This window comes from Pholcus phalangioides, unplaced genomic scaffold, assembly GCF_987345545.1.
Source record: "Pholcus phalangioides strain wild (caught in Gottingen) unplaced genomic scaffold, Ppha-v1.0 ptg000021l_1, whole genome shotgun sequence".
NCBI classification, from domain to species: domain Eukaryota; kingdom Metazoa; phylum Arthropoda; class Arachnida; order Araneae; family Pholcidae; genus Pholcus; species Pholcus phalangioides.
Genome location: NW_028301614.1, coordinates 4,722,624 through 4,743,508, shown reverse-complemented (window position 1 = coordinate 4,743,508; position 20,885 = coordinate 4,722,624). Strand labels below are relative to the sequence as shown.

The window sequence follows — 20,885 nt, the reverse complement described above, 5'->3', positions numbered from 1 at the left end:
AAATGCAGGTTCTACGTTAACGTATTCTGAATTTATAATTTTTATTAAATAACATTCATAATGTGCATGTTCGAAACATTACTACACGTGAGTCTACGGCTAGTGTCTTCAACCTTTCAGACATTGCGGGCCAAAAAAAAACTTTCTATGAATCCCGTAGGCCGAAAAGTGAGACTGAAGTATTTAAATTCACTAGTGGCGCCTTAACGAGTGGATCCAATGGAAGTCCGAATCACACGGGGCACCCTAATAATATGGAGAACTTTATTTATTCTGAGGTTATTTTTTCCATTAATTCGGAAATTATTTTTCCATTCATTCTGAAATTATTTTTCCAGTCATTCTAAAATTAGTTTTTCGTGAGCTCTGAAATTATTTTTTGATCAGATATGATTTTTTTATACATTTTTCATCGGTTCTCGATGAAATTAACATCAATTATGAGTGTCCATGAATAGGGAAAATAGTATTTTACACCAATTCTAAAAATACTCACTTCAATAATTATGAAATCATTTCTTATTTATTCTGAAACCAATTTCCTTATTAGTTCTGAAATGTTTTCTAGAAGTAAATTTCCGATTACTTCTTTCATGAATTCCGGAATGCATTTTCCTAAATGAGGTTAAATTTCATAAGTTCCGAAATTATGTTTTCGTCAAATATGAATTTCCATAAATTCTGGAATTTTTCCATAATTTCTACAATTATTTTTCATTAAATATGAATTTTTATTAATTCGGAAAACATATATCTTGCAATGATTCAGTGATCATTCTCTCAATTATCCTGAAATTATCTCCCATTTATTTGGAAATTATTTCTCCTTAATCCTGAAGTTATCTCTCATTAGTTCTAAAATATTTTCTGAAGCAATTTTGAAATTTCTTCGTTCACCATTTCTAGAATTATTTTCCAGAATACTTTTCTTCATTGAGGTTCTTTTAAGCAGCATTTCTATAAATTCTTCATCTGTGTAAGCCTCTTCATAGGCGGGCCACTGCAAAAGATCTTCGAGGGCCACACAAGTCTCGCGGGCCATACGTTGAGGACAACTGGTCTGCAGGATTTGTCAGGAACAACTTTCTTTATGGATGATTTATTTCTGAGAAAGGTCCACTTAATTTTATTTCAATCGCATATACTAGTTATACTCCAGCTCTCAACACTACGTATATTTGAAATAGAGGAATATTTCCGAAATAATGCAACAAGAAAGATAAACATAGACTAGAATGGGGCTATATAATAATCAAGTCCATGGTAAAGGTTTGACACCCTTTCCCTAGTGCTCTTGATACATTCTAATGCATCTATCTCAATTTCCTTTAAACTTGCAGTATAATAAAATTTGTAACGTGACTCGTTAAAAAAAAGAAAAGAAATGAACTTATTACACTCTCTCTTACATAGCTCTTATAATAATGCAATTAATTGCGGATAATTACGCTATTTACTCTCTGGCAGAACGATAACCGGCACTCGTTATAACATCTAGGAATGTGCATCAAATATCTGTCAGTTCCTAAAGCTTGTTTTATTATCACAAAGTAAATTTATTCCTTTGACACCAAAGGTATGTTCGAATATGTCCTTGAGAAAAAAAAAATGGTTGAAATTGTGATTGGATCTCTTAGTCTAGGGTTTCTTAATCTTTTTCAGCCGCGACCCAAAATTAACATGATTGAAACATGCGACCCATAAGTCTGTTGCGAATTTAAAAATGCTTATTAAATATTTCTGAATAATACATATTTTGGTTTCCGAAACTTTTTAAACCTTGTCAGAGGCATCTTAACGAGTGGACCAATGGGACTTGCGGAAGGGACTCCCGATTTATTTGAAAATTTGCATGTATGCATGTATTCTAAAATTATTTCTTTCATGAATTCTGGATTGAATTGGATTTTTATTTATTCTGGATTAATTTCTTTCATAATTTTTTGATTATTTTTGTTTAATCAATTTTTTCATTAATCTCAACTTCTTGTCATTTATGAAATCTTCACTAACTTTTGTTTAGGGCGCTCATTTTTTTTTTTTTTTTTTTTTTTTTAATTTTTCAGCATTCTTGTGCATTTTGTAAAATGTTTTAAATGGTTTTTGGAGCAAATGTCTTTTTGAATGCTCATTCCCGCCAAAAAATTATTTAGAATCATAGCTTGAGCCTCCGAAAATATCTGGTTCACATCCCAGGCCACCGAAATTGTTACGACCCCTGAAACCAACGGCGAATAAGAATTTATAAGCGGATTGTGCGGGGATTTGTATGACCAATCTCAAAAGCTCCCGTGACCCATAGGAAAAAAAAAACTCGCTTATTTGGTGAATTTACATGTACAGTCAACACTCGATTCTAGGAACCTACAATTTACGAACTGCATGTTTTTACAAAGTAGTCTTCTAATCCCAGAGAATACACTCATTCCTTTAAGCATCTTTCCCATTTACGAACTAATTTTCAGGTCCATACGGGGGCACTCGTAAAAACGAGCATCAACTGTATTATGAAACACGACAGCTTGTTTATAATCAATTCCTACATTCATTAAATTTTATGTACATCATTCTTTCACGTATTCTGGAAATTTGAATTATTTTCTTACTCTCTATCCCATTAGGAGCTTGAAATCTTATTCGGAGAATAAATTAATGGAAAAAAATAACTTACAAGCGACTCGGTCTCCGATCTCTAGACCATGTTTTTTGAAAGCAGCAGCATAAAGCTTGACTTCCTCGTACATTTGCGCATACGTCACTTCTTCTTCATCGCCATCTTCATCTTTAGTGATTGGAGATGAAATTTTTGTGAGAGAAAGAAAAAAGAATTGGGAAAATTCAATGCATATTCCGAGCCATAAATAATAAATGAATGAACGCCCAGAACTTTGCCACTGGACTTATCCCGCGATCTCTTCCAGCCCAGTTTCGTGGCAGAGTCCGGAACGCTTTATTTTGAGTAAAACAATAAAAAAAGTAACAAATATGCACAATTTTTACAACATATCTTCCGCGGGTACTGTCGCAATTAACAAATTTTGTGGTGATGACAGACGAGATAGGGTTGTTATAGTTGGGGAAAAGTTCCGGGGTTTCGTTAGAGAAGGATATATTTCCGTAAGTATCCTGCATTTTAGGAGGGAAATAGAGAGAGCCCATGCCATCTGTTATGTATATGGTTCCCTTATTGTCGGACAGATGGCGCTACTATGTCATTGTATCGTATTACGGCTATTGGACGTTTAGTCAGTCGCGCGCGTTGTTATGATAGTATCTGTGTAATTGTGTGTCCGTTATCATAATATATTTGCGTATGTCTGTAATCAAATTATTGTAATCAACTGTATCATTAAACGAAATAACACCATCTAATCTGTTACCTTACACTTGTCATATTATATATGTATAAGTACGTAGGATAGAACAAACAAACAAAACGGAATCTTATTGTGCAGGGTCTTTAAAGTTCCACTTTGAAATGGCCATAAAAGGAAAACTACTGGACAAAATGTTATCAAACTTGGTAAAAGTTTACAGGGGGTCGTGCAATTCAATTTTCTGCGTAAAAAAAAAAAATTCTGTTCAATTCAAACGTCGTGGCAGACGTATAGTTTTCCGTTCCGCTGAGCAACCGAGATTGAAGATTTGGTACTCAATCCAAGTGGGTAACTCGATCAGCGCGATTCTCTTATCCTCTGAAGACCACACCCATAGTGTGTCGAAATGCATTATGCAATGTATATTTCCCATAGTTGCGCACGCACGCCCACGCACACACCTTGCTGTTGCCACAAAAACACTACAAATCATGCGAAAGTTTTTTTTTGACACTTGATTTTTTTTTCTTCATATTAACCTCTACAAAAAAAGAGAGGGAATAAAAAGCAAAATTCAATTTTTGAATCCCCCCCTTTTCGCAAAAATTATGTTTTTGTGGTTTTTTTTTCCAATATTTCTTTTTTTCCGTTTTAGTTTCTTGATTCTATTCATTATGTAACTAACATGTTCACTAAAATTAACTCTGTGTTCTCACTATTATTCATTATAAACGTGCAATGTATAACACATCATGGGTCTCTAGACCCCTTGTCTGATTTTTTTTTGTCTCATCTCGTATTTATGTAAGAAATTAAGACAATAAAGTGACTTGAATTAAAAACGAAAACACACGTAATTTTTTATGAAATATTACTTTTAAGAAAATTATTTACCTGCCCGTATAATAGCTACGCGATCATCTCTATAGCGAAGCAGGTTCTCCGCATAGTTGAATTCCGCTCCTGGAAACCACTCCACATCTGTCAAATCCCTCCCGAGATTAGCGACCTAAACAAATACATATATTATAATTACATTGCATATAAATTATGAGCATGAATTAGTAACAACTCCACACATGAGATTGCGAATTCTTATTCAAGAAGGTTTATAATTTTCCTAAATACTGCACATAGTTTTTTACTTTTTGAGAGAATTGCTGAAGTTTTTTAAATGATACACCTCTAAATCTTATTTTATAATTTTTGTCAAGTTAAATTTCAAAAATTGAGTTAAAAAATAGGTTGAGTTCTCGAAGAAGATGAAATTCAATAACTTCATACTATATTGCTATATACCAGTCACGTTATAAGTGAATAGACGATATAAAAGTGTTTCCCCAACGGGATTTGACAGTAATATTTCAAGTAATACGAAAATTAGTTTCATTTTCAGAAAGCATATTTTTTTAGTATACACAAGTGTTTTTCTCGAAAAGTGTCCGAAAGGAATACAAATTTCTACAACCGATTCTTATAATTAAGAAAAATACGAAAAATAATTTGCAAAAAAGCTTTAAATATAGTTTTGATAGCTTCACTTTCGTAAGATAATAATTAGAAGAAATATACAAATTGAATCTCCTAATGAATTATAAATACAACGGTAGCAGAGATATACCCTGTGAAAGAAATTTGGGACAGCCTATAAAATCAAGAAATGCAGTAATTTTGAATCATACAGGGATTTTAGAAGTACTTTTTTATATTCTATGTATTGGAAATTAATCCTGTAAGCTTTCAACTCAAGCAACTCGGATAAGAAAAATATGAACTTGTCGTGGGGAGAAGTCACGACATAAGTCACGACAACACGAGAAGGTTACTACATCGCTTCTAAACGGGGAAACATCATGGAGAAAACTTCATAAAGCCGTCTGCCTGCGCATTGTTCCGGATAATTTTTCACAAGCCTTCGAGATTGCGAAAAAAGAAGTGGTTCGACGGACAAACACAGATTTATTTACAGAACAGCAATTTATATACACGTAGTTACACGATGATCAGAAAGCTGACAACTTTTTCCGTAAAGTTCAATCACAACTGACGTTTCATCCAGTCTCTCTATTCGAGCTTTCCATCTTGTGAGATGGAAGAATGTTCTACAAAATTCTATTTTACAGTTTCCGAGTCGGTGGTGCCAGGAGAGGCGGGTCCTGCTAGAACAGCGGTTCTCAACAGGTGCTCCGCGGAGCCCTTGGGGCTCCTTGTGCACTCTCCAGGGGCTCCGCGGCCGCTTGAGGAAAAAAACGGTAAAATTAAAATATAATAATTATAAATATTTTTAAACAGCAAAAATAAATCAGTAACTTTGATAAATAATTAAGAAATGTGCCTACGGGGCTCCGCCATAGAATTTTTTTACTAAAAAGGGCTCCGCGGGTCAAAAATGGTCAAAGAACCGCTGTACTAGAATGTTCTTCCCGCCCTCCGCTAGATCTTCAGCCATCTTTTTCCGATGAACCGAAACCGGTATCAATTCTCGTAACCGGAATATTGCGATAAATGATTGCGCCATCTATCGTCTATAGTTCGTAACAGTATCATCGGAAATAAGCATTGAATTTGAGATTTCTTTTTAGATAGTCTTAATTATAAGACAAAAAGAATATGAGGCAGTTCGAACGGCTTCGATGTTACGTAATGTAATAAGTAGCTTACAAAACAAGTAACTCGTGTTTCTCCCATTTTTCATCCGACTATTTACAGAAAAAAAAATGATTTTTTACGACTCTATGCAGTCCTGCTACATATGAATATTCATGAGTTCTTTAGTTTTTCTTTCCGAATCTTTATCTTGTGCATAATGTAGCTATAAAACATACGTATTAGTCATTCTGTAGCAATGAATATAATGAGTAATTTTGAGATACTTTTTTATGTAAATTCTTTTTTTAATTGTTTCTCACACGTGTTATAATTTCCATAAATGGCATACACAACTGCGGTCTAAGGAAAAAACTCGCCATTAAATCACAAAAAATGTTTTTCCCCCCATAGGTAAATAAAAGTTATGTAACGCATTTAGTTTTCTCGTACGCTAAGTGATCTTTCGTGGTCTGAGGGTAATATAACCATGCGTAAAAGTAAAAAAACATTACAGAAAGGCGATGGTGGAATTTCAGGAGATGCACGAATCCGTCAAATCACGTGCTCATCTCAATTCAGACATTTCTAGGTTTCCAAATTGTATCTCATTTCATGTTGATCTAGTACAAAACAAAACAAGCCTCGTGCCAAACTTATGTAAAAACCGTTCAGTATGATGGAAACCTGGACTAATTATTAAGAAAAATAATAATAATGAACGTAAACAAGCAAAAATTTATGCTTGACGTTCCACCCATCAAATGTTTCACAACGAAATTCAATTCAATGCCAATATGTTGGTAATATACATATAAATTTTAATGAAGAGGTGGGTTTGAAAATTATAATATCAGGTGCTTTATGAATTGTATAATTTCAATTATAATTATTTGGATATTTAAAAGAAACATGGAATTTTTGTTTTATAATTTTGTTTCAGACATTGCATCTGCGTTGATTACGTAATTGCGCATTCCATTAAATACCAATTAAGATGAATAAAAACTCTATTTCATATTTCAAGGTTGAATTTTCTTATGTTCCGGGCTCAATAAAGTGTAAAAGAATGTGTTTTTTTTCTTTTCTTGCTTTTTATTGCTAATTTCCCAATTCATTAATGACTTTTAATTCCTGCCTGGATGATTCTCAAATTCGCTGTTTTAAATTATAGAAAAGGGGATTCTTATGCTTTTAGTTGTGAAAAATGGCATTTGTTACACGGTCGGTCTCTTAACTTTAAAAATCACTCTTTGTGTTAATTCATTTCCCTAATTAGGCAAATGAAAGGGCAAATGAAAGTCCTTTTGTTTTTTCTAGAAATGATAATTAGATTCCTTTCGATGCTGCTCTTACCCGTAAAATCCCTCTTTTAGTGCAATAATGGATGTCCAATTAAAATTAGGCACCTGATGAAAATTTATACCACAATGAATTTTCAAGGTACGAAAGCTTGGCTTCGAAACCCATTCAGTTCATCTCAAAAGTTTTTACTAAACAGTGGTGCAACTTCTGCAACTAATACGCTTGTTGGTTTAAATTTTCGTGTTTTATAAAAGAATGTTTACCAAACTTTTACAAAAGGTAAAAGAAACAACGAATAAACACTTTTACATTCGTTCGAATGCAACCGATACTCTTATTGTTTGTTTTTTAAGTTTTATAAAAGATATTTTATAAATCTTTTACAGTGTACTATAAAAATCCTGGGGTTTAAAATTAATCCTCTCTTATAAATTAAATTCTTCAATTTTCTCGATTCATAGGATATTATAGGTTCAATTAGGTTTTTTTCAATAGCTTTTTTTCAGCAGATTAGGAAATTCTGCATTTTTTTTTTTTTTGAAATTTCATTTCGTTTATTTCATCTGATTTGTTTTATTATTTTTATCTGATTTATACACGGTATACACAAAACAAAGGAAAGATTTTGCAGAAAACAAAATCCATCAAGGGATCTGACTGACATTTGGAAATACACAACGATAAATAATTATAATCATTGTAATCAATATAAATTTTTGTAATAACAATACAGGGTGATTCTGAATTCATGGGACAAACTTTAAGAGGTGATATAAGACACCTAAACAAGCATTTTTGTGTATGTGCGGTCAAGATGTGCGGTCGAATCGCAATAGCAAAGCAGTAGGCACTTCACCAAAGACGAATATATTTTTCCGACGGATTTGCTGCGATGTATTCTATCAATCATTTGGGAGTGCACGTGCACCTTCGTATTGGATTAGAGTTTGTTTTTTATTGCTGCAAGAACCATCAAGTTTATGCTGCGCCAAACGATGATCAAGTGGTACAATTCGCGTTACCTAGGTTGCATCATGAGAATGCCTACCACATTACAATACCCTACACCCTCTAATGCAAGGATTCTTAATCTATGGATCCCGACCCGAACTTAGGTTGCCGTGGCTTCCAAGATGGGTCGTTTAGATCAACTCGATAGCCATTGGATCTTGAGTCCGGATTCAAACTTGATTCGCACGAGCCTCCGAAATGGGTCGTGCAAATACACTGGTGTAAGAAATTAAGAGAATTTTACCGATTTTAATGAAGTTTGATATGTACGTACATTGATACAATACAAAACAAACAACCATTCAATAATTGTAATACACACGCATGATCGTGCGTAACACTCGTTGGAGTCGGAAGGTATGAAACAGCGGTTGCAGAATAAACAAAAAATGGGGTAATACATGGTTTAATAGGGGGGTATGGTCCCCTCTTACAGATATACAGCCCTCGCAGCGTGATTTCATACTTGAAATAAGGCAGTTTATCATTTCCTGTGGCATTTGGTCCCACTCGTTCAGCAACGCTGTTTTCATTCCCTGGATGGTTCCCGTAGGGGGGGTTGCGAATTGCAATTGCCCTCCCCAGAGCGTCCCAGACATGCTCTATAGGGTTAAGGTCTGGAGATCTGGCTGGCCAATCCATCCGTCGAATATCCTCACTCTCTAGAATATTGTCGAGCAGAAGAGCTCTATGTGGCCTCGAGTTATCGTCCATTAAAATGAACTCAGGGCCAACTGCACCCCTGAAAAGGCGAACATAGGGCTCCAAGACCTCATCCCTATACCTCACACCAGTCACAGTGCCTCTTTCAAAGACATCCAACATTATGCCTGCCCAGACCATTAAACCTCCTCCGCCATAATGGTCGATTTCGCGGACATTGGAGGGTAGGTAGCGAGCGGGTACCTGGTTCTCTCCATATGAACGTACGGCTAGAATCGGTGCTAAGGCTGAACCGGGACTCATCAGTGAAGAGAACGGTCGCCCATTGATCCATACTGCAATCTCAATGCTCTCTGCACCATGATAAGTCCCTGTCCGTAGAAGTGAGCGGGACGCAAACAGCAGGTCTTCTTGCAAACAACCCTCTCTCATGAAGTCTTTTGGAAACAGTCAACCTTGTTACACGGGTTCCGGTGGCTGCATACAAGTCACAAGAGAGCTGAGAAGCTGTAGCGCTCCTGTTACGCCTCGCTATAATCGACAAATGGCGATCTTCTCTGGCCGTCGTGGCTCTTGGACGACCTTGCCCAGGCTTTCTCTCGATGGATCCGGTATCCTGGAAATGTTTCCATAAGTTACACACGACGCTGGAAGTTAAATTGAACTCTCTACAAATCTGGACTTGAGATTGGCCTGCTTCTAGCCTCCCCACAATTCGCCACCTCATTCCATCATCTAAACGTTGGTGGTTACTCATTTTTACTGTTAAAATTTAAAGTTAACCGATTGCTGCAAAATAACACCACGAAATTCGCCGAGGTGTGCTAGCGAACGAAATGCGTCTTAACTTACGCGCGCTTATAAAGCCTGTTCCTCTACTGGCTCCGCCTACACGCTTACGTATTTGGCGTACAAGATTTGCATTTTTGTCTAGAAGCAGTGGTTTTACATTCAGTTCAGTTCTTTCATGAAATTCGATAAAATATGCAAATTCTCTTAATTTATTTCACCAGTGTACATTTACAGCCAGTGATTCTTGAGCTATGTGCCATGACCCAAAGTTAATTCACATAGGCTTCCCAGATGGACCGTACAAATCCACTAACAGCCAGGGACTCTCGAGCTCCTTTTTTAAACCGAACACAACTCAGATCTATCGCCATGAGCAATTTACTACCTAGTGAGTTGTGCCAGATGTGTAAGTGTGTGTACCTAATAGTCTTAGTGCGTATCTAATGTTGTGTATGACATTTCGGTGCTGCCATCTCTATATTTCAGTTGTGAAGTGTAATAACTGAATATTTGTAGGCCTGTTGCTCTCTATGGCGGGACTTTTTAACAGGGAGATAAATTCGCATTTGCTCCTCGTAGTTGGGAAACACAGAAAACTAACTTCAGTTGACTACAACTGTGTCAAAGGTGGGACCCGGATTCCAGTGATGCGAGTCCGTCATTATGAAAACTCGACACCACAGCGGCGGACTCTTGAGCTTTCTTTCTTTCTTTCAAACCAAACACAACTCGGGTCTCTATCGCCATGGGCAATTTACTAGCTAGTGAGTTGGTGCCGGAAGTGTAAGAGTGTGATCTAACAGTCTGACTGCGTATCGAGTGTCGTGTCTGATTTTTCAGTGCTGCCATCTATATTTCATAAGTGAAGTGAGTGATATGTAGTGACTGAATATTTGTACTGTTTGTAGGCCTGTTGCTCTCTGTTGAGAGACTTTTTAACGGGGAGATCGGCTGGCATTTGCGCCTCGAAGGTGGGAACCACAGAAAACCAACCACCACTGTGGCGAGGTTTGAACACGGGTCTTCGCGATGCGAGTCCGTCACTACGACCACCACAGCGGCTGAACTCTTGAGATATGGATCCCGATTCAAACTTGATTCGCAGGGTATTCTGAGACGGGTCGTACAAACCCACTTACAGCCAGAGATTGTTGAGCCATGGCTCACAAACTAGACTTGATTCACAGGGGCTTCCTAGATGAGCAGTACAAACCCACTTACAGTCCTGTTAGAAATGAATAAATACTCCGATGAGTCGCGAAGCTGATCTTGGTGTGGATTTTGGGTCGTGGCTGGAAAAGGTTAAGAACCTCTGCTCTAGTAGTTGATTGCACTTATTGCAGCAAATCCGTCAGAAAAATACGATATTTGCTTTAGGTGAAGTGCCACTCTCTAAAAACACCCTCTACCGCCTTTGCTATTGAGATTCGACCATACATTCCACGATCAAAAATGCTTGTTTAGGATTCTTATATCACTTCTTAAAGTTTTTCCCATGAATTAATAATCACCCTGTATAGTGTTAAATAATCTAAGGAAAATAAAATAATTGTTTACCTTATCGTAACTTTTTGAGTTGACAACGCCAAAGTAATGCCATATTTCTTCCCAGAACTTTGTATAGTTCTTTATTGACCATTCGTGGAGGTCCCAGTAGCTGTCTGGAATTATAATACAGAGATGTTAGGGAAAGTTTACATTTTTTGATTACAACACCTTACTAGATGATGCACTGGGTACGTATTTATCGATGAAAAAATAAAATATTATTCCAAATTTTTATCGATAAAAATTAAAACATTGCTTTAAATTTATATAAAATTTATACCTATTTCTTGTACTAATAGTGATCAAAGATATAAACTAACTTGAAAATTCTTCTTTTCATAAAATTTAAAAAAAATTGAATTTTTAAACACCATGCAAAGTTTATACAACATTCCTCGAAAGACTGCTAATTTTTTCTTTTCGGAGATGATGATTACAAGGAAGAAAGCTCATCTCTGTCCCCACGGGGACTCGTACCCCGGCATCTCGTTTACCGGACGAGTGCTCTACCAACTAAGCTACGCAAACAGACAGAACAGCGCTCCCTTAGAGCTTATATTCATGTTGAAAGGCTCCGTACATGGACGGCAACAGCAATCAACTAATAGCTCGTGAATGACATAGGCCACCAGATGGCGACATGTATGGCCAATATCATACATGTCGTCATCTTTTTTTTAGATGGCGACAACTTTTTTTCTACTTTTGAGTAGAGGGAAATCTGATTTGAGTAAATAGCACACAAAAGAGGTAAAGGAAAAATTAAATGTTGTTCGATAACGAGAACTATCAACTTCACCAATATCTTTTTCTTCTAAATGTAAACAAAGAAAATTGTCCCGAAAAAAATTTTCGGGAAAAACCCACTTTCATTTTAATTTCAATTTAAGTTTTCTTTTGTGTGAGTGACGATAATATCTTCATTTCAAAGGAATTTTAAATATCAAGCATGGTATTAATGCATTCTAAAGTTTCAGGCACTATACATAATTACAGATTATAATATTCAATTATAGATTTGAATAGTTTAACTCGGTGGTTCCTAACCTTTTTTACGTTCCGCACCCCTGTGATTTACTTTTCCGCAACCCCTTGGATAATACGTTTTATATGTGTTAGAAAATTTGTGTATTTTATCTGTAATTGATTACATTAATTATCCGTAATTAATGTCTATGACTTCTTTTAGTTTTGTTTAATGTCTTTTCGGCTATGACAAATATTTAATTTTGGATTTATTTATTTATCTTTTCTTTGAAAGTTAATTCAAAAACAAAACTTAAAAAACATCATTTTTTAACATTGTTTTGAGATTCGAAAAAAACATTCATTGAGTCTTCATTCATTCAGCCGCAACAGCTACAAATTAATGTTTCTTTGACACTTGACTGAACTTTTATTCCTGAGTGATGTGTGTTTATGACAGTATCAAATCTAAGTACAATATGCAAATAACACGAGGTACCAATGTAAACAAACCACAAAATAGTTTAGGAAAATAATGGTATTTTTTTTCAACCGAAATGGGGAACGAGTGCGATCGATAATCGAATAAGAAACTTTTATAATGCAAAATTCGTATGACACATTTTTATGAACAGAAGTCAGAAGATGAGGAGTCAAAATATTGGTACGATTCATATTTTTTTAGGAATTGAAAAATTCAATTTTTATCATCATTTCAATTTTCCTCAATAATCAGTCAACAAGTTGTAATTTTTTTTTTTGCCGTCTCGACACAACCCCCCAAAAAACTCTTCAAAGCACTACCGGTTGGGAACCACTGTCACATGCTTGTGAAATTGTTCTGTATACTCAATCCCCAAGTATGTTCTTATGAAAATATGTGTACATAAAGGTTTTGAGGGGACAAGTCGTGCAAAATAATGTCATATATGGACTGAAATTTTAGTTAATACTCACTAAATTTGACTCCATGTTTCTTCTCAACAATCTTTGTAAACTCTTCCATTCTCGTATCATTCACGGTCTTGTCCCATATGACTTTAGTTCCAGACGTGATTATATCCGCCAAACTCTTTGTGTGCCCAGAGGCTAATGAAAAATATTGCCATTTGTTAGTTTCTCATTAGGCGTAAATTTTAAGTTAGAAATTAATTAAATATAGAAATTTTTATTTTTCAATGAAATCGTTAAAAAAAAATCCACAATGAACTAGCCGGTGGTTTTTTTGTTTTAGGTAATTTTCTTTTAGAGAGAGAGAAAATACAAAATCAATAGTAATTTTTTCTAAATTAATAAATAAAAATTATTTTTTTCCAAATAAAAAAAATCAATGAATAATCTTTCCAAAACCCCATCAGTACCACGAATAAATACATTCACATCCCTATAGCGAAGTCAATTTATTACTTTAATTTTAAAAGTTTTAAATAGAAATTTTTCGTAGAAAAAAAAATTATCGATATATAAATAATAGAGATGTAAATTTCGCAAAAAAACCTCTCATTTTATATTTTCAAAAATAGTTAAGAATTTTGAATTCAATAGTAAAAGAAAATTGATCAAAACTTAAATTCAAATCAAGAATTTTGCATTCATTCGCAAAAACGAACTAAATTAACACAATGTTTTTTTATAGTTTAATTACGAGGACAAGTGTTTCAGTACTGTAGGTAGTTTGAATGCTCCAAAATTCATATGTTCAGAAAAACTACTACCTAGTTTCGCTTCGAAAATTATAAATTATCAAATTTTGCGGAAAGTGGTGTAAATCAAATTTTCGCATTCGTCCATCAAAAATGACAAATTTCGCATTTACCACATTTCTATTTCGTAGATACAAAAATTACGTTTCGCTTCGAAAATTATAAATTATCAAATTGTCAAAAATTTCCTTAATTCGAAAAATTCGCTATGTGTACATATGTTACGGTAAAAGCCCTAGGAGTCGGTAATTCGAGTTGGTTAAAAGCCCGAGCAACTCTTGTAAACGTATACATTTCGGACTTTGACCAAGCACTTCGGTAAAAGCTGATATTTAGCAACTTTCATGGAAATTAGTAAAATTGCGAATTTCCCGATTTTCATAAATTTGTAAGCTTGTTATTTATCAATCACAACGATCTTGATGTCAATTAAAATCATAAATAATTAATTAACTAGTCATTCAAGTTCATGAATTTATCTAATTTCCTGCACGCCATCGAGTGCACATATTCCGGATATTTTAATTACAATTGGCAGTAAACTGTAATTACAATTCATTTTGGCTTTTTTCACCTCGGCAACTACTAGAACCAATCAGTAAATTTCGGAAAAAATATGTTACTATAAAGCTGTGCGATATCAATCGTAATAACTGTAATTTACAATTTCTTGAAATGATTGATTACGATTGTCTGGGCAAAATTATTGAATTTAATTTATAGTAATTTTGCCAGCAAATGTTTTTCGAAATGGCCAAAAAAAATTTTATTCCTTTATCTTTAAACGAATTTCCAATCAAAGTTGGTTCCAAGAATTATTCTCCAAATCAGCGGTTCTCAACCAGTGCTTCGTGGAGCCCTCGGGGCTCCTTGTGCACTCTCCAGGGGCTTCGCGGCCGCTTCAGTAAAATAAAAAAAACCAGCCAAATTTAAAAAAATAACATATTTTTAAATAGAAAAAATGAATCAATGACTTTGATGAATAATTAAAAAGTTGGCCTACGGGTCTCCGCCATAGAATTTTGAACTTGAAAGGGCTCCGCGAGTCAAAAAAGGTTGAGAACCGCTGCTCTAAATCATTGTCACTCTGAACCGGACCGTACATGGACGCTCGGACCTAACTCAGGGCAAAGCTAGCAATTGCTGACCCTGCCACCAGATGGCGACTTATCCGAGGATGATGTTACTCTCCGCTACCCGTACGAAGGTTTTTTAACAGCTGGCCTTACGGTCAATTGAACCCACTTCCTCTGACTTGTCGGGTGAGCACACTAGACTGCAAAGTTAACGAATCCTCTTTCCTTGCAGCTCGTGTGCTCTGAACGGGACCATATATGGACAGCCAGACCTAGCATGGACTGGTGTCAAAACGTTCGTAGCATAGAGTGACATCTTTTTCTGATAAATTGCCATCTGAAGGCAATGTCAGAAATTGTGAGTTTTGGCCTGAGTTTGGTCGGGCTGTTCATGTACGGCCCTGTTCAGCCCACACAAACTATAAACAAAGAGGACTCCTTGGCTCTGTGGCCTAGTACGCTCACCCGGCAAATGAGAGGACATGGGTCCCCACAAGGGAACTTGAATTTTCTTTCCTGGATTTATCTTCCATCTGTCAAAACCTTCGTAGTAATAGCGGCGAGAGACATCATCTTCGAATATTATCAAAGGCTTTGCAAGTAGGAAAAGAAAAGAGTTAGCGGGAGGAGGGGAATAAGAGACCTTCAATGCCCGTGCTTAGAAATATTCACACTATAATGCTGCCTTAGATTAATTACTCCGAAAATATAAAATTTCATTCATTTAATTATTTATAGATTCAATATCGAGTAAAATATACTTGTAAGGACTGGGTGGTAGGGACACCAAAACCATTCAAGTGATCAGGGCCTCCAAACATCTTAATCCGGCCCTGTTAAGGCCCCTACACAAGTTCAGCTAGATGCTGTCTTTTTAATTTCCTCTTTCCCCCTAGAATGTGCCAATCTCAAATGGATGGACTTGAATTCCATTTGGGAAATTTTTGCAGCGGAACTGGGAGGTACTTTCGAATACGTCCTGTATTTCCGGGGATTATTTATTTATGTATTTATGTATTATGTATTTTCCCATAATTTTGGCCATGTCAACTTTTTCATAAAAATGTTCCGGTTTTCTCACGTATTCTCAGTGAAGCCAACTTTAATTTTTAGTCTTTATTGAAATCAATGATTGAAATTACTGTATTTTCAACTCATGCATTATGATAATATGACATGAATGTCGCTCTCCACTTGTTAATACAAGATATACAGAAGACTGGATGTTAATAAGATGATAATAATGACTATAAATAAGAAAATGTATCTCACATATTTGTCATCATTTTATCATAACTTTTTGGCATTCAGTAAAAGAGTTTGCAAAGATGTCACAGTTTTTATTTGGCAAACCACTCAAACATATTATAACAAGATTTCTCGATTTCATCGATAACTGCTTCCATTATGATAGCTTGTCTACGTATTTGAAATAATACCAAGCAAACACAATACTTCTTTCGTTCTCAACTTCACATTCGTGCGAATCTAATTTTTCTATAACGAACAATATAAAAAATAAAAGCTGATCACAGGTGGAATTTCCTCGATGAATACTTTCGAATACCCCCCCCCCCCTCCTTCATCAAGGGTTTTTTTTCCAAGCATTTCCATAAATTCTGTAACTATGTAAAATGTTTCGTCCGCGGGGCACAGCAAAATCTTCGAAGGCCACATGTGGCCAGTGGGCCATGTGTTGAAAACTCTTTGACTAAAGCCTCCGAAGAACACGTGAAAGAAAAAATGAACGAGTGGATAGTATAAGTGAGTAGACCGAAGTTGTGCTCGGTTTGAATGAATGAATGAATGGGTATAAGTGAGCGTAAACATTAAAAAGTTACTGTTGGAGCCCCAGGAACCATTGTTGCCCGACGATGTTTTGCCCATTTCGGGCATTTGCCCAGACAGCATTTGCTGCTACGGCATATGGTATGCCCTATAAGGCAGTATTTCGGCCCAGGCGAACGCAGATGCAACTTCCAGTGCAATCCAGCTCCACACCAAAAGATATAACAAAGAAATATCTGGCAAGCCTGTTTCCAGAGGTGTGTACATCAATACATATCCAAAACGACCATCTGAACAGCCGTCTTGCATAGCCGCCATTTGAGGAACATGAGGTCTTACGAATAATACAGGGTGATTCAGAAAAGATGGGAAAAACTATAAGAAGTGGGAAATTTTAAACATTTGCTATCGAAGAATGCATGATCTAACATGAAACGGAAACGCGCTACGGCCGCTTCAAAAACGTTAAAACGCCATTCCTGTTGAAATTTATCGCAATAAAAAGAACACCATGCATTCATGCAAATGTAACCTGGGAAAAAAGAAGAAACCATAAGCAAATCTGCGTCGCAGTGAATGAAAGGCGCGGACTCAGTATTACTAAAGCGTGCCATTATACCGTACGTTACAACTGTTAGAACGGTTGCACGCTAGAAAAGAATTCAAGACTAGAGTCCACGCCTTTCATTCACTATGACGCAGATTTGCGCACTGTTTCTTCTTCTTCCCCAGGTTACATCTGCATGCACGGTGTTCTTTTTCTCCAGATAAATTTTTTCCAGAGCGGCCGATTCGAAACGCGCTAGTGCGTTTGCGTTTCATGTTAGACCGTAATTTCTTTGCTGAAAATTGTTTGTATTGGTGTGTACTACCACCTCTTAAATTTTTTCCCATCATTTTTGAATAACCCTGTAGATGGATTTAACCCGAAAAAAGCAGTATAGACAATCGCACCAATCGCATAGTACAAGCCATTGTACGAGCCAATATTAACTATTTCAAAAATTTCTTCAGTCACTACTTACAACTCGGTACTTTGCACCCAGCATTCAAACCTGGAAGGCTGGTTCTTCTTTCCAAGAGGAGACTTGGCGTAACCAACTCGATTCGTGATTTACCCTGACTTCCAATTTGGGAAAGGTGCTCGAAAAACTTCTTATGCAAAGATTCTCCTACTACGTTGAGCAAAACGGCCTCCTTCATCTTTTCAATTTTGTTTTCGTATGGATCGCTCAACAGATGATGCCCTTCATCATTCTAATGGAACAGATTGAGACTAGGAGGAAGTAACATCTACTCACAGCCGTTATCTCCCTTGACATTAAGAGAGCTTTCAATTGTGTGCGTCATGAAGTAATAGCGAATAACCTTCGAATTAGGTCTATTCCTCTTCAGCAGAGGAAATTTTCTCGGGATACACCATCACCCTTAACATAAGTACAGCACCAGCATCCAAAACATTGGCTCTTAGGTTACCCCCAGGGAATACTACATTCGATTAATTACTTCCATTCCAACGGACACCGGGGGTCACAGCATAAGCCTTTGCCGACGACTTCCTTCTCTTGTAATCAGCCCACGGAAATTACATACTCTGTCAACGCTGCGTTGACACAGATCTCCGAATGGTTACAACAAAATGATCTGCAAGTGGAAACATCCAAATCATCATTTCTCTGGCAAAACAAGAGGAAAAAGAGTCCCACTATGAATACAAACGGGGAACAAATTAAGTTTGCCGAAAAAGGTCTCAAAATTTTGGGAATATGGTTCGCCAACAAGCTAATTCTTTAGCACACTCACATTACTTACTCATTTCAGACGATTATTGGGTGCAGGGTGGGGATACCATCGTAATCTGAAGAACACTCTCTACAGAACTATATTGTATCGAGAGATTGCCCTTGTGCTCACATCTGGTTTTCTTCCCCCTCTGCTCGGCTCCTGGCAAAGATAGACGTGATTCAAAAACAAGCTCTAATTTATATCACGCGAGCATATCGAACCATGGCCACCACGGGTTTACAGATTGCAACTGGTAAACCCCCACTGGAAGTAGCTATAAAATCTTTTCGAATCAATGGAAACTAGAAAATTCGCAATTAGACTTATTTTCACAAATTTGAACGTCTAATTAGTTAATTAATTATGATTTTAGTTATCATCAGGGTCGTTGTGATTATTAAATGGCATGCTTTCAAATTTATGAAAATTAGTAAATTCACAATTTTACTAATTTTCACGAATTTAAACGACTAATTGGTAAATTAATTATGATTTTAATTATCATCAGGATCGTTGTGATTAATGAATGAAAAGCTTTCAAATTTATGAAAATCAGGAAATTTGCCATTTTACTAATTTTCACGAATTTAAACGACTAATTAGTAAATTAATTATGATTTTAATTATCATCAGGATCGTTGGGATTAATAAATGACAAGCTTTCAAATTTATGAAAATCAGGAAATTCCCAATTTTCACGAATTTGAACGACTAATTAGTTAATTGATTATGATTTTAATTAACATCAGGGTCGATGTGATTAATAAATGGCAAACTTTCAAATTTATGAAATTTAGTAAATTCGCAATTTTATTAATTTTTATCACTCGAGCATATCGAGCCATGACCGCCACGGTTTTACAGATTGCAACTGGTAATTCCCCACTGGAAGTAGCTATAAAATCTTTTCGAATCTATAAAAACTAGAAAGTTCGCAATTTTACTAATTTTTACGAATTTGAACGACTGAATAGTTAATTAATTATGATTTTAATTATCATCAGGATCGTTGTGATTAATAAATGGCAAGTTTTCAAATTTATTAAAATCAGAAAATTCGCAATTTCACTAATTTTCACGAATTTAAACGACTCATTAGTTAATTAATTATGATTTTGAATATCATCGGGATCGTAGGGATTAATGAATCACCAGCTTTCACATTTATGAAAATTTTAGATTTTTTGTCACGTACTAACTATATAAATTGTGCAAAATATTCAATGGTTTATGTGTATATTATTTCTCTATGAATAAAGTTTTTAGTTTCTCTTTCTTCATTTTTTGTCTTTTTTTTTCATATTTCGTTCTGTCATTCTTTGAGTTGACTTGTTCAAAGTCCGAAATTTATATATTTGCGAGCGTTTTTCGGGCTTTTACCAACTCGACTTGGTAAAACCTGGGATTGTTTTACCACTCTTCGGAATTTTACCCTAACAAGTACGTGATACAGAAACCAAATACAGTAGCCATACAAAAGTAGCAAGCCTTATTTAAAATATGATGAATATTAAAATTAATTTTTTTCTCGTTTTTTTTCTTTTTTTCGATTATTATTAATTTGATTTCAATTTGAAAATTTCAATTTTCAATTTTTATTTTAATTTAAATTTTTAAATTTTTTTAATTGATTTTTTTATTTTCAACTTCAATTTCTTGCAAAAATTCAGAAATGAGAAAAAAATTTATATATATTTGTTTATTTATTTATCTATAATAAATTATATATATGTAATAAATTATAATAAATTTTCCAAAATAAAAATTTTCCAACTCACTTTTGCTTCTGATAGATGAGCTGTTATGTCCCGAAAATTCATTCGATGGGGAGCCATTGACAGCATGTCCATTCATGATGACTATGTGGTATATGAAAAAATGAAATATATATTTCAGAAAATAATTTTAATAAATTAATTTAACAACTTGTTTTTCCTCACAGTAGTGGTCCAAACCTATAGTAAAGTAACCAGCAGTGTTCTGATTGCTTTGAAAATGTGGTGGTGGTGGTGATTGTGTTTTACAATTTATCCCGTAAGGCATATTAGGCCTTTTATTTACTTTTCGGAGTAATAGTTTACGTCTCAAGGTCAGTAAGGTTACTTTGGCGATACTTCAGTTCTGTTGGCGACCTCGATACATAATTGCTAAGGATCATCGAGCTTATATTACTGGAGGGAGTATGACGTCTGTATCCGCCTTGGCAGTGCTGAGAACGGTGTCCCTTAACATCTCCGTCGAAAGATCACGTGACTCGGTGCAGACAAACACCATCCCCGTATCGATCAATGTTAAAATTTCCGATTTTAGCATAGAACTGCGGAAATTTCGTGAGGTTTCCGCCA

General features: G+C 35.5%; 1 protein-coding gene across 1 annotated transcript in view; it reads right to left on the bottom strand.

Annotated features, from left to right (window-relative positions):
• Positions 1 to 20,394, bottom strand: part of LOC149070526 (acetoacetyl-CoA synthetase-like) — a 102,004-nt gene extending 81,610 nt beyond the window's left edge. Inside the window, exons 1-5 of the mRNA XM_089248879.1 lie at positions 20,319 to 20,394; positions 13,146 to 13,277; positions 11,232 to 11,335; positions 4,212 to 4,326; positions 2,672 to 2,782 (exon numbers count right to left, since the gene is read on the bottom strand). Of these exons, the coding sequence (XP_089105005.1) occupies positions 2,672 to 2,782; positions 4,212 to 4,326; positions 11,232 to 11,335; positions 13,146 to 13,277; positions 20,319 to 20,394 (538 nt within the window). The remainder of the gene's footprint in view (positions 1 to 2,671; positions 2,783 to 4,211; positions 4,327 to 11,231; positions 11,336 to 13,145; positions 13,278 to 20,318) is intronic.
• Positions 20,395 to 20,885: the final 491 nt, after the last annotated feature.